The sequence below is a fragment of the Malaya genurostris genome, chromosome 2 (assembly GCF_030247185.1).
Source record: "Malaya genurostris strain Urasoe2022 chromosome 2, Malgen_1.1, whole genome shotgun sequence".
Taxonomy (NCBI): Eukaryota; Metazoa; Arthropoda; class Insecta; order Diptera; family Culicidae; genus Malaya; species Malaya genurostris.
The window spans coordinates 103,978,665-103,992,627 of NC_080571.1; the positions used below are offsets into that span (position 1 = coordinate 103,978,665).

At 38.0% G+C, this 13,963-nt stretch overlaps 1 protein-coding gene across 4 annotated transcripts; it reads right to left on the bottom strand.

Moving 5' to 3' along the window:
- Positions 1-2,770: 2,770 nt before the first annotated feature.
- LOC131428709 (transmembrane GTPase Marf) lies at positions 2,771-8,328 on the bottom strand. Of its 4 annotated transcripts, XM_058592754.1 has the most exons (11): positions 8,109-8,328; positions 7,702-7,840; positions 7,192-7,645; positions 6,818-7,107; positions 6,529-6,759; positions 6,355-6,462; positions 6,226-6,240; positions 4,224-5,147; positions 4,016-4,162; positions 3,745-3,941; positions 2,771-3,596 (listed from the first exon to the last, which is right to left on the bottom strand). In XM_058592754.1, exons 3-11 carry the CDS (start codon positions 7,433-7,435, stop codon positions 3,395-3,397), a joined length of 2,358 nt encoding a protein of 785 aa, XP_058448737.1. In that variant the 5' UTR covers positions 7,436-7,645; positions 7,702-7,840; positions 8,109-8,328; the 3' UTR covers positions 2,771-3,394. The 4 variants fall into 4 exon arrangements, with proteins under 4 accessions (XP_058448737.1, XP_058448740.1, XP_058448738.1 ...); XM_058592757.1 differs by lacking the exon at positions 7,702-7,840 and having other exon boundaries at positions 7,192-7,276; XM_058592755.1 differs by lacking the exon at positions 7,702-7,840.
- Between the last annotated feature and the right edge of the window lie 5,635 nt (positions 8,329-13,963).

The window sequence follows — 13,963 nt, forward strand, 5'->3', positions numbered from 1 at the left end:
TTGGGTAACGGTACCCCCATTCATCTCAAATCCATTAGTCATTTCATATACGAGAACTATTTGTTATAGTGACATCTGTTATTTCTGTTTGATATATTAACTTCAGAAGTAACATGAAATTTGGTACATTTTGCTTCGCTAAAACAGCAGTATTGAACCATTTTGGAACAAATGCTATGCGTTATTGCTTCGTTATTGTCGAGTGATCGCGAAAATAACATGGTGACTCTACTAATGAGATGACTATTGGCACACTAGTTTTAGTTAGGATCTATTAGAGTAGAAATAGTAATTCAATGTTGTAATACTTGCGTGTGTGATACATGTAGGTATGTATGTATGTGTGTATGTGTGTGCCTGTGTGTATGTATGTATGTATGTATTTTTGTGTGTATGTACAATATACATTTTACCGTGCCTTTGGGTGCGTTGTATCAAACTGGTAGTGATGCATTTCGATCGTGAGTCAGTGTACACCAGATGTCCAAAAGTGCCTGAGCGGAAGGTAACACTGTCAAGGATCAACCGAAATTTGAACTGGCTGTAATATCGATCCATGTTCGTTGGAAGATGTAGTTGAGGTCCCTCGCGTACTCTCACCCACTTGAGCAATAAAAACTCCTATTCTGTATTTCGATTTTGTCGAACGAATGTAAAAATTTGCATTCTGTAATTCGATCGAGTGATGCTTCTGTATGGAAAACTCGAACTCGATCGAGCTACAGAATGCAAAATTTCGTATCGAAAAAATCCGATACGAAAGAAATACATAATCGGAGTGAATGACTTGATGTTTTTTTTTGTAATAAAATTTTTATTCTGGCCTTTTTGCGTAAAAGCTTTACGTGGCCGATTGGCTTACATTTTTGTTACTTAAAACTTTTTTTTTGCTATTGGATCTCGTTGTCACCCTTTTTCTAGGGGGAGATGAGTTTCCATTTCCATCCAACGAGAATCGAGGGTCACTTCGTCCGCGGCTTATCTCATCATCCATTGCTTCATCGTCGGTGTTGTGTGTGATTTCCGTTTTATTTTCGTGTTCCTTGTTAATCGTAGTCTTGGGCTCGTAGTTGCTGTGCGCCGTGTTGTACATTAGTTGCAGTTGCTGGTTGGTTGGAGGGTAAGTTGTTTACTGCAGCTGGTTTACTTTGTTCTATAGGGGATACTGATGGTTTCGTTGAAGGGGATGCTTCATTGTTGTTGGTGGCTGTCACAGGTGTACTGGGGTTGCTTGGGGTTGATGTGAAGGAAGCACCGTTGTCCTTTGGTGTGGTTGTCTCGTCGTCCAGTTTATCACATGGCTTACCGTAGTGAACAGCTTTTTGGCAATATTGACATGTGGCCATCTGATTGTCATAGGTAACAAGTGATTTGCACGGAATTGTATCTTGACCGAAAATCACATAAGAAGGTATAGGCCTCTTCAAGTGCATGCGTAACAAACGTACGCCATTTAGAATACCGGGGAAAAAGTTCTTCCAGTTTTCTTTTTCGATAGAGAGAATCTCTCCGTATTGGGGCATAGTTTTGCGAATATAAGAATCGTTGACGCTTGAGGGAAGATCATGCACACGCACTTCTATAGCACTATCTTCCATATAAACTGGAATGTTGTACCTAATGTTCTCGTGCTCCACATAGTGCACATTGTTATTGTCTTTTGCGAATTGAATTGCATCCAACTCTTTATAAAACTGGATGTAAACAACATTATTCGTCTTATTGCAGTGAAGTAAATGCACACGTTTAATGTCAAGATGCATCTGTTCCTTAAGCAAACCTTCAAGTTCACGTATCGAAGGTCGAATTTTGCACTGCCTGAAGTCAACAACAATTGTATTCTTTCATGTCGGCGGTAGCTTTTGTTCGTTTGGTTCACTCATTTCGAGGTAGTTCTATTGTTCACTACACAATACTGTACTTGGATTCTTCCGTCCCGAACGTAAGCGGTTTTGTTATATCGACTGACTTGGATGCGATGTGAATGCGAACTGATGACTTGATGTTGTTTCCTGTGTTTAAAAGTCGAGTATTCCTCGTTGATACGTAAATATACCGCCACGGTTGAGCATCATAAGCAGTGATGCCACTTTTCGTTGAAGTCAAATCCGTAGATTTGGTTTCAAGTGTGCTTATATTAGTACATTCACAAAAACTTAACAACTTTAAGCTCTAATCCGCAAAGGCAGGCTTCCAAAATGACCTATCGATGTCTGATAGATGCATAGTTACAATTTTAATTGGACAAGCAAAAAAAAATATGCAGGCGATGTAACAATATTTAATTATTTTCCTTTTATATCGAGATTTATAATGCTAGATTTCAGGAGATTTCTGGTAAAATATTGCTAAATCCGTAGATTTCATATGATTCATCCGTAGATCCGTAGAAAAGATAGAAATCCGTAGATCTACGGATAAATCCGTAGGGTTGACATCACTGATCATAAGTGCTGCTATACGAACATCCTTACGTTTAGCCTGTCCTGTCACGGTAGCATTAACAGCGTTCACTTTAAAAACACAAATATATGCCATTCTTCCCAATTTCAAACTCGTTTCACCTCCAAACTGTGGATTATATTGCACATCAGCTCTTTTATTATGGCTGTAAGCAGTTTATTTGCCAGTTTCGGACAATGTACGAAAGCAAACTGGACAATTTTGATATATAATTAACATTTACTTGTAAAGAATTCTATTCAAGCATAACTGCAATGGAATAGGTGCATTGTGTGATTTTTTTCGGATTCAAATTCATTTGTGAACATTTGTTTCAATAATATCTATTTATTTTACAGAGTTTAAAAAAACTTTCAGTTCTACTGTATTACACCGGGGCCCTAGGAATCAATTTCTATGATTGGTTTAGTAGAACTACAGTTTGGCCAATCGTAGGCAATTAATTTGTTTCGTTCGCAGAACTTCAAACAGTATTTTCTATCGATATTTGATAGCTATGTCTAGATGACAGGAGAATTGTAGATTTATTTTCGTTTTTTCCTAGCATTTATAACAGTTTCTTACAATATACAATACACAGTTAAACAGTTTTGTTATAGTCAGTGTTCACTGCTATCTATATATTAGTAGCTACAATATTCATTCGATATATCGGTGCCGACTTGTCGTAGAGTCTGCACTAAAGTGTCGGCATTAGTTACTGCCATGTCGCTGCAAAAAGCTTCGAAGTAGGTTATGGATACACCAAAAGTCATAATATTTGAAGATAAAATTTAATTTTAACACAAACGAAAATAACAATGTTTTATAAACAGCAATTTAAGTTAAACTTTCCGTCAATAAAGTGTTGACCGTTGGTTTTGCAGTAATGACTATTTTCTCCTCAGTACAATATATTAGTTATCATCTCGTTTTAGGTATATTCTAGGTTTCAGTTTTCTTTGATGTAGTTGCTATCGAAAATCTCCAGTTCGCGTTGAATGAAATTGGCCTTGTTGCTCAGCACCTTGATTTGCTTCTGGTTAGCCTCAATCACCGCCAATGAGTTTTCAATATCCTTTAATTCGGTGTTCATGTCGGTCGTTGCAGTATCAACCGCACGGCACAGCCGTGCAAAGGTACTGGATAATTCTCTGAAATAGGAAAAATAGAGAAATTCGTATTTACCGATTTTTTAAATTTTCTTAAGAAACATAATTCAGCAGTTCAAGTTGAACTGTTACGGAGTAGTTTAATTTGAACTTTGCACTGACGAGTCGAAGACGAAACAATAATACTTACTGTTGCACCTGGTGACTGCAATTTGCGGATGTCAAATCAACAATCAGTTTCAGCTTCCGCGTTGCATGCTGTACGTATTGGTTCTTAAAACTTTTTTCTTTCGCTGTGTTAGTCCACGATAACCGTTCATACAGATAAACGCTACCGTAGAGAACACCCACCCCAACGATCACTCGCCAGCCGATGGTTTTGAGAAGCTGTCGGTAAATTAATCAAGAAAAGTGAAGGGTTAACGAGATCGCAAATCCATTTGCAATCGGGTCAGTCTTACCACTCCTGCTACCAAAAGACCGAGAGTACCCTGGGAACCAATCGATGCAATCGCTACCTTCGATATCACTGACAGCTGCTCTTGTGTAATTAACTCGTTTTCGGGCATAAGACACATCGGTGAACTTGGCGACATTATCTGCGATACCTAAAATAATCAAAATCATAGACTTCTTGAATTCAATTTATACAAACTGAGTTACACATACATTCATGTTGCTATTCTGTCTATTGTGTGTTATTGCTTTTCTATTGCCAGCTCGCATTTTGCCATTGAAGCGGGCGATAAAAGCCGTGATTCCCCAGGAAAATTGAAAATCGAGGTTCTCTTGAAAATCTGCGCACAAGTTTTGACAATTTAGTGTGTAAAGCATTTCAAAGGGTTGATTTCTTGTCACAATATGAGTGGTGTGAGCAACGATTTTCTCGGAGGGTATCAAAGCCGTCATCCTATCAGTCATTTCACGTTGTGCTGTTTCGACATTCATCGCTAGCGCCGTGCTGAGGCGCGCCCTCAAGTTCGATCCGAGACCATTCTCCACGTGGGCATTGATTTCCTTCTTGTACACGTTCAGTACCAGGACATCGGTGTGAAAGGGTAAATTGAACTCATCGACAAGAATGTTTAGCCGCCAAATTTCTTCATTCAGTGCCTTCGATACTTTCTGTTCGACTTCCTCCACCATGTTGTGAATCTTCATCTTCATTTCTCGTGTTACTTGCATCAACTGTGTCTCGGTGCTGGCAATCCGATCGGTTAGTTTTTTCTTTTGGTCTAGTTTTTGGTTTCGCAGCACGTTCGCTCGCTCGTAGATGTCATCTAACATCGAACGCATTTCACTGGAAATGCCTTTGCCTCGCAAACTGTGCTGCTCGAACTTAGTCCGAACGGCACTCTTGGAGATGCACTCCTCGAATTTGCGTTCAAAGTCCTGAAACTCGAAATAACGATTTTGGAAACCATCAGCCAGCGCACCGGCGATTGCGGGTTTTCCTTCGGCCTCATTTAACCGGGCTTGAAGTGTTTCGCGAGCCGACACGAAGAACACTCGTTCGTCTGCTTCTTTTTGGGTTGCCACCTTCAACTCTTTCACTAGAAAGTCCATGCAACGCTCTTGATGCTGTGCTTTGACCTGTTGGAAAAAAAATTCGGTCTGTGTTTATTTCGTTTGCATATTTCAAAAGCACTGTAAAGCATGAATTCACATTTTGTGCAAAACTAGTATGATAACATAGAGCGGAAGACGAGTCGTGCCGATACTTGTTATACTAAACAAAGACTGTACTCGAACAAAACGCAACACTTTCTTTTGTGAATAATAAAATGGATAAATATTGATGAAAGTTTTGGGAAAAACTAATTAAGAGTGTCTGTAAGATTTACATGTGCAAAACTACGTAACATTCTGTCAAGTTGTTCACTTTGGGCGAGGTTGAAAAGAAATTAGTCTTTCTAGAAACAATTAATAATCGACAATTCGACCGTGTCCCGTGTGGCTAAAACATTCATGTAGACGCAAACATCCCTGCGGCAAACTGGCAGCGAAACAAAAGCCAAGAAATGCAAACATGTGAACCCAAGAAAGGTTAGCGATTGCTTCAAGCACAATCTGAACCTTTTGATTCGGGACGAGATGTGCAGTCAAAATGCTTCGTAATGGATGACGAGATGTACATTAAAGCGAACACCAAGCAGACTTGGCTGACCCGGAGAAGTTTCGGTTGAAGAAGGTGGAATGATTTGCTACAAAGTACTGATGTGAAAGGCGATCTGTGAGTGCGGCCAAATATATATAGAAGAATGCCTCCAGAAACGTCTGTTGCCCTTCACATAGTCCCATGTAGGCATCGTGCCGATACGCGGAACTGGTGAAGGAGTGGTACGAAGTAGAGATGGTCGGGAAAGCATTTTTTTAAACCCGAACCCGGTCCGTATTCAATCAAAACCCGACCATCTCTAGTGTTGAGTCCAAGATGCGGGCATTTGCCCTAACAGAGAAAATTGAATAAAATAACTTCTCAAAAACATAGCTAATATAAAATATAACACATTATTTTTCCCTGGGCGTTTCAAAAATATCCAACTTAAATACATTTACTTTTTGTGATCATTTTTGATCTGTTGCAATTTTTTCGAGTACAGGCATGATCAGCAGTTAGGACAGACATTAGCAATAGAAGCCAGAGTTAATTCTCAACTTGCTTCATTACCTTTTCCAGGTCCATCTGCCATTATATATAATTATATTGGGAGTCAGGTGAGAGGAAAAATTGAAATATAAAGTTGGAGGTCGCCCGAGCCTATAAATGTTAGCAAGTATGTAATCAATAACACCTTACCGATTCTTGAAATTCCGGTTCCGAGGCAGAGGCGTCCCAACGATTGTTCAACACAAATATGTTTGGTTTGGACAACCGAGTTGATACTTCATGAAAGAATGATTTTTCCTGTTACAAAAAAAAAAAACAAACATGTTTAAAAACATTCTCGATATCTAAACACGACTGACTTACCGCTAGAGTCATTGTCGACTCCGCGTTTAGCACCAGGACAAACACGTCAGCGTTCAGGCAATGATTGTCGATCCAATCGTCCAGATTTGGCGACACATCTACCCCAGGCGAATCGACAAATACCACATCGTCCCGTAATAAGCTGCATCGCTTGCGAGGCCAAAATATTCGTACCATGGAGCTTTCCGAGAGTTTTTCCTGACACAAGGCATTGGCCAATTGTTTGACAGACTACACAAACATTTCTCTATTAACGATAATTTATACCCCGCTATCAATGGAAACAAACCTTAACACTCAGCTTTTCATCACACCCTTCCTTCACCAGATAAGCTTCGTCCCCATCGACACCTTCTACCTGGCAGAAACAGTTGGTGGTATGGCCAATTCCACTTGGTAAAATTCTGTCCCGTAACATAGCGTTTATGACAGAGCTCTTGCCGTTAGATGTTCGTCCGAAGAAAGCTACCTTCATATGATCACGAGATAGAACCTCTCGGATTCCAGACACCTTTAACACGTAGCTTCTAAACATTTCTGCCTCCGCCTTGTCGACGATTTCAACTATCGCTGGAAGAGCTATTGACACAAAAAAAAACAATTCAAATTTTAATCATCATAATTTCTTTCTAGATTATTTCGATACGCCAGGCCAGTACTCACCCTCGATGAATCTGGTCGTTTCCCCCACATAGTCCTCGATTTCGCAGAATATGTCGTTAATCTTTTTCTTGGCCCGTACGAAGATCTGCAGCGGAGAAACGTCGTTGTGTCCAACGATTCCGGCACCGGTGTGCAACCCCCGGGGCGAAGCGTTAGCGTCAATCAATGCCGCCGTTTCGTAGGCCGAAACCGCACCGTTCGCACCGGTCATCATCGATAGCGTGCGATTCAGATAGGCGGCCATTTGTTCAGTGTCAGGTTTTTAATGAAATCACAAGTTTTGTTGAATCGACGGGCGCGCGGTTGATTTTTTCCCCGTGAGATAACACGTTTGTTTATACCGTTACGTTTGAGTTTTGGTGACGGTAGCGAAAAGCATAGTAATAGTAGTAGTAGCAAAAAGAAGCTGATTAGAAAGATACTTGTGTGTTCGGGCTTTGTTTCGATTATTTTCCTACAATAACACACATAATTAAGAGAAAAGAAAAACTTTGACTTTAACTCTTTTACACAGGTTGATAATGCGTTATGTGATAATTGCGATGTAGAAAAGCCTTAGAATTGGATATCACACACACTAAACGGTGCAGTCTTCGGATCGTTGGGATTATCTAGCAATGCACTTTGTTTTAGCAAATCAAAGATACAACTGAAAGTAAACAAAAAATAAGAAAATAAAAATTAGATCCAAATTTTACTATTTTTGCAGTCTACTGAGATTATTTCAGGTCGTTTTTTTCTACGCATCTGACATATTTGCGTCAGACAAAATAAAACATTAAATAGCGACATATTTTTTTCTAGTTAATCGAACCACAATTACGCTTCAGGAAAATCAAAAATACCAACAGAATACGGTCTAAGTATGTAGAGATGATAACTAGCAAGAGGTTTTTCATTTCCAATTGCATACAAACCTGGTTCGTCTCTGACATAGTCGCAAGAGCCAAATTTCTTTTGCTACGGTCCGTGAACTAATACATTTCTCGGAGTTGCAAGCAAACGCTTTCAATATACTGACCAGAGCCACTATTGAATAAATATTTTCCACAAATTAAACGATGAAACTAGGGAAAATTTTTAAGTAAACTTTTTCTCTCTAACAACATGCGCGTGATGTAACTTTTCACAGCTAAATCTGACGTTTTTCTTCAGTATGATGCGGAAAATCACTGAAAAGAGGAATGTCATCGAAAAATTTGCACGGAAAAAATATAGCATATTTCAGCTGCTTTTCAAAGAAGGGCGAATCCTACCAAAGTAAACAAATCGAGTTTCTCTCACCTACCAATAAATGCTCTAAAATCCTACAATTTTACCTAAAAATTCGGATTCCATAAAAGTCTCAATCTTAGTAATACAAAGAACTATAAAAACGAAACTGTCATTCCATTTGTTGACGTAAGTTTTGCTCTCCGTGTTCCATGCCAACAAACAGGGAGATACTTCAATTACTAGTAAGGAAGGGCAAAACTATTTATTTCCTTTATTTTAGATGGTTTCCGATCCTTTTACAACTGGAAATAGTAAACGAGACGATAAAAGTACCTGCCGAATTATCTTAGTCGCGAAAACCAACCAATTTCACGAAAAATGCGCAAGAGCGTAACTTTATAATTCATGAAGGCAGCAATAAAAGTAAGCAAAGCAATGTTTTGGCATTACATTTCTTTTGTGGAATTTGGCCTTTCTGTTTCAACAGACTTCGCTGCCGATTCTTAGCGTACAGAATCATTGCTTGGCTAGTACTACGATCCTATACTGACACTATGAATCCTTCCAGGTCGGGCACGCTTAAAAATAGTTACTCAAAAATGAGTAAGATCTCACTCATCTACAGAAAAAGTGGAACAACTCTAATTTAGAGTAACTCCGAAGTTACTCAAATTTGAGTTCTTCCACTGGAAACGATATTTGGGTAAAATCTACTCATTTACTGAGTAATACTTTATTCGTACATGTACAAAAACAGAGTAACTATCACTCAAATTTTGTGTGAAATTTTATTTCACATATACCAAATTTGCAAAAAAAATTGCTCCTTTTCTGAGTGTATTGTATTAAAATGTTAAATAATTGAACTCAATACTATATCAAGTGGTGGTCGCTTGGAGTAGTGTGTTATGCTCAGGCACCAATCATACACTTATTCCTCATAAATGACATTTGAGCATATTATTTTCCATTCTAAAGCACAACACGAAGCTGATCATTCCGGTTTTTGCAGACACAACACCGTTTGTGTTGATCGACTCACCCTAACTAAAAATACAATACAATACATCGTCGCACTAACAAAAAATACAACCTGTTGCTACAAATGGTTATTACAACTTTTAGACTTATCGCGAATGCGAATAGTAACTATAAAACGAGATTTTGCGTTAAACTCAAGTTTAGAGTAGGAGTTACTCAATATCATTGATGATAACTACTCAATTTTTGACGTTTCCATGTATCATTTGAAAATGAGTAACTACACACTTAGAAAATTTCGCAGTATTCGGTAATTTTTTACCGAATTTTCAACAGCTGAACGTTCGGTAATTAGTTCGGTAATCGAATTGATTACCGATCGTTCGGTAATTGCTGAACTGTCAAACAACTACCGTAAACTGTAAACCAAATGGATCTAACAGATTGTTCGGTAATTTTTGTTTGTTTGTTTTTCTTTGGTTTAAATTCTGGATTTTCGGATTTCAAAAAACAACACATATTCACAAAAACGAATAAAGAAAATGGTTTTATTCCACGAGAAATTTAAAAAGTGTCAGATGTTCCGACTGAACGGAATTATGAGCGCCTTCCAAAACACTGCACAATCCGTCGAGTCCAACAAAAATTACATTTGAACGATTTGTGTTGGCAGCAAAAGGACAAGTGATACAAAATTGATTTCTGCCTATAAGTAAACAAAAAGCTGTTAGTGGCTCTAATGTCTTAAAAACTTTTATCACCTGTACCTCAATCCATTCGATGAACCCTTCAACATTTTTTTCGTTTGGTTAACAAAAAGACACTCACTGAATAGACAGTTAGTTTCATGACAATCAGTTTTCACAGAAGTTCGGTTATTGGAAGATAACTTTACCAAACGGACAGTATGATTTTTACAGTATTTGGTGACTATTCAGGTTTACCGTATCAATTGTATATCTAATACAGAATTCTGTAATGAAAATTTACGTTGAACTGATCGTTCGGTGAAAATTTGCATTATTGTTGTAAAATAAAACCCATGTACCGAAATATCGATTATTTCTATAGATTACCGAAAGTTCTCGTCAAAAATATTACCGAACAAAGGAATAAAATCTTAGTGTGTAGTACTCAAACTTTGAGTAACTTTTTCTAAGCGTGGGGCTCGAACATATGACAACTGGCTTGTAAAAATCAGCGCCGTATCCCACATTATCAGATCCGAATGGATTCCGAATCGGCGAGAAATTTTCATTCGGAATTTCATGTGGAAATCATAATGGATTCCGAATCAATTCCAACTCCAGTGCAACAACCGATTCCGAATGAACCGGTTCGCCTACAACCGGTTGATTCGGAAATCATTCGAAATTGAGTGAGAAGATGCGGACTGAATTGTCAATTCGTCTTCTTCTTCTTCTTTCCTGATTTTGCACGTTTTCGTGCTGATTTTCAGTTTATTTTTAAACGAAAACATTATATAACTGAATATACAAGTTTAAATCTTCATGTTTTTCGGATATACAGAACTAGTAAATAACCAGTTCTTCTTAGAATCCCAACATAAACTATTGAAATTCGCTGGAAATTAACAAAACGGCCTACCTTAGTCAGCATCATCCATTCCTCTAGCTGGAGTGTAGTGAAATGGTTTAAGTCGCATAAATTTCACGCTAACACATTCATAAAATGAGCGAATATTCAATGACATTTAAAATGTCACTGTCAATCAGGTTGATCGAGCAGTCAACTCAGGCGAAAATTCTAGCACTGAACCGATCGAGCACTAAAAAATCATGCAGTCGAGTAAGATTTCATTGCTCATTCCGTCATTTCGATAATGTGGGATGCATTGAACCGCCAACCCGGGCCAGCATAAACCCACTTGTACGCGGCGGGCAGATTTCCCCCCAGACGGCTGGCTATGTCTGCCAGCCATTTTTGTCGGAATTCTGCCAGAGTTCCGGCAAAAGTTTGGCAACAATGCAACAACCGTTTCCGGCCGTGAATTTCGCCTAGCGGTTATTACGGGTTTTTTTCTTTCGGATTCTTGCCATACAAGATTGGCAGAACCGTTTTGAATCGGTTCTACATTTTAAGCGTCTTAGTTTTATTCTTTCAATAAAAGATACATATGAAAGGCAATAAGTTATTGCCCTTCATCAGACCCTGTCAGCTTGGAGCGAAATCAATCTTCAGTTCAGCAACGCCATCGCACGGCATCACATTCAATATATCATGTCAATTGTATGGGTGCGCAGTGCTGCTATTTTGGCGCGCACGAATTTGACATTTCTCTCCCCTGCTTCTATGTACGAGATTCGATGCGGACTCGCCTGAGGGCACCATGTTCGCAAAAAAGGATGTTGCCAATGATTTGTTCGGGAAATGTGAGAGCTGGCTATCTTGTTAATATGTTGTCTTTGCCTTCATATATACTAATAATGGAAAATGTTATTGCCAATAACATTGCTTTCTCACTACCAAACATACACTCAGAAAAATGTTATGGTAACAGTTACTATATAGAGGGCCAACCTGACCATGCGAGTATAGTGGTTTTCAGCCGACTATTAAATAAGATGATTTCAACAATAGTCAAGTTCATGTTTACTATAAATGGTATCGGCTCTAGAATAGTAATATTGAACTGTATATTGTATGAATAACTAATACGATTGAGATGGTTAGGCTAACTATGACCGAATCTTTATTTACATTGTAGTTTTCGCTATAACCAGAGCCATGGTATGTTTGACATTTCACTTCTAGTTATTTCGAAACTAAAGGCAGTGGTTGATTCAACGATGCTGAAGATCAGTAAAACATGAGCTAATGTTAAAAAGTTCTATGAATTTGAATTCTAGAACAAGAACAACAAAATAGTTTCATTGAATTCTATTTTATTTTTGCATCAAATCAAATGATGATGAGCCTGGTGAAATATTGATTATCAACGTAGACACGGAGCAGCATTGCTTGGTTGCAACTGTTGATCCCAGGCTCTGTTCGGTGAAGTTTTTCCTGAAGTAGGAATGGGCAGCATGGAAGAATTAATAGCCAAGTCCAGATGCAAATCTCAATACCCACCTGCCATATATTGTTATTTTTTCCGTCGGATTCGAGTGATTTGAATCCGGGAATCGGATGATGTTCGTCGTTTTCATCAATCGCTTGATGTTGTTTCTACAGCGACCGATAACGAATAATAAAAATTATACAGGACGTCGATTTCACTACAAAACAGCCGTTACCGGCAAAATTGTTGAAAAATTTAATTTCAACGACGGAAACTAGTAAGGCTAAAAAATTTACTCACCTGCAAGACCTTCCAAACTGCACAATATAAGTCACAATATACATTTTTTTTTCAAATCAATCACTGATGTGTTACGAAATTGTCTGCTGTATTGTAACTTTATGTGACAATAACAAAGTACATCCGTTTTTTGACAATTGGTATAGTGATGTGATGTGATGTGAAGTGAAGCCACCATCAGTTCAAGGACTTGCCAGTGGATGCGGGTAGACTTACAGTAGCCCCGATATGACTCATCCATTCACCTTCTTACTATAGCTGTTACCGAAAAGCGAACAAAAAGGGTTGGGCGGATACGTAAGTAGAGTCACTTACTCGTATTCCGCGGGAATAAAAGATGCTCTTCCAACCATAATATCCAGTGCATGGATGAAGCAAATCGCTATACATGCTTGAACCCGCCTGATGGTTTGTTTGAGAAGGGCGCGTCAGACTCATTTCAAACCTTCAGAAGGAAACAAGTTTCCTTCAAGTGACTTGGGCTGGCTATCCACAATCCCTCGTCCAGTCATCAATTCGTCCGATGCCCTGATGCTCCCTCCCCTTTACGCCCCCGTGCAAAATGTTTTATATTGATAAATACAATGAAACATAGTGTAATGAAATTAATATAACATAAAATGATATAATAGATTACAAAATAATATAATACAATGTCATACAATATAATATAATATATTATAAAACATGATATAAAATAACAGTTAATGTAGAGAGTCAGTTATGCTCTTCTATCTTCGCAATACTGCAGGAAGTAGAATATTTCTCTTCTAATAACAATAATAATATCCACATCTATAAAAATAATATATGTTATTATTATTGATGACAAACTAATAATAATAACAATTAATATAATAATGAAAATAACAATAAAAATCAATATAATATAGTACAATGAATTATATAATAAATAATAGAATAAATAAAATGATATGTTGCGATATGCTATGATATTATATTACTTGAATTTATATGTCATTTCTCATCCTCTCATTCTGCCATCAACGCATTCCATCGACCATTTGTCACCACAGACACACGTGTAGGCATGAAACAGGAACCAGTGAGGACCAAGCTCACCTTGTGACGACCTTGATATTTAGTTGAAAGTTACTTTAAAAATGATAACTTATAAGGAAAACAAATTTATAGTTTGCGCAGAGGTACGTAGTACTACTCATAATAAACCCTACAGTATAATATAATAAAGGGTGATTTTTTAAGAGCTTGAGAACTTTTTTAAACAATAAA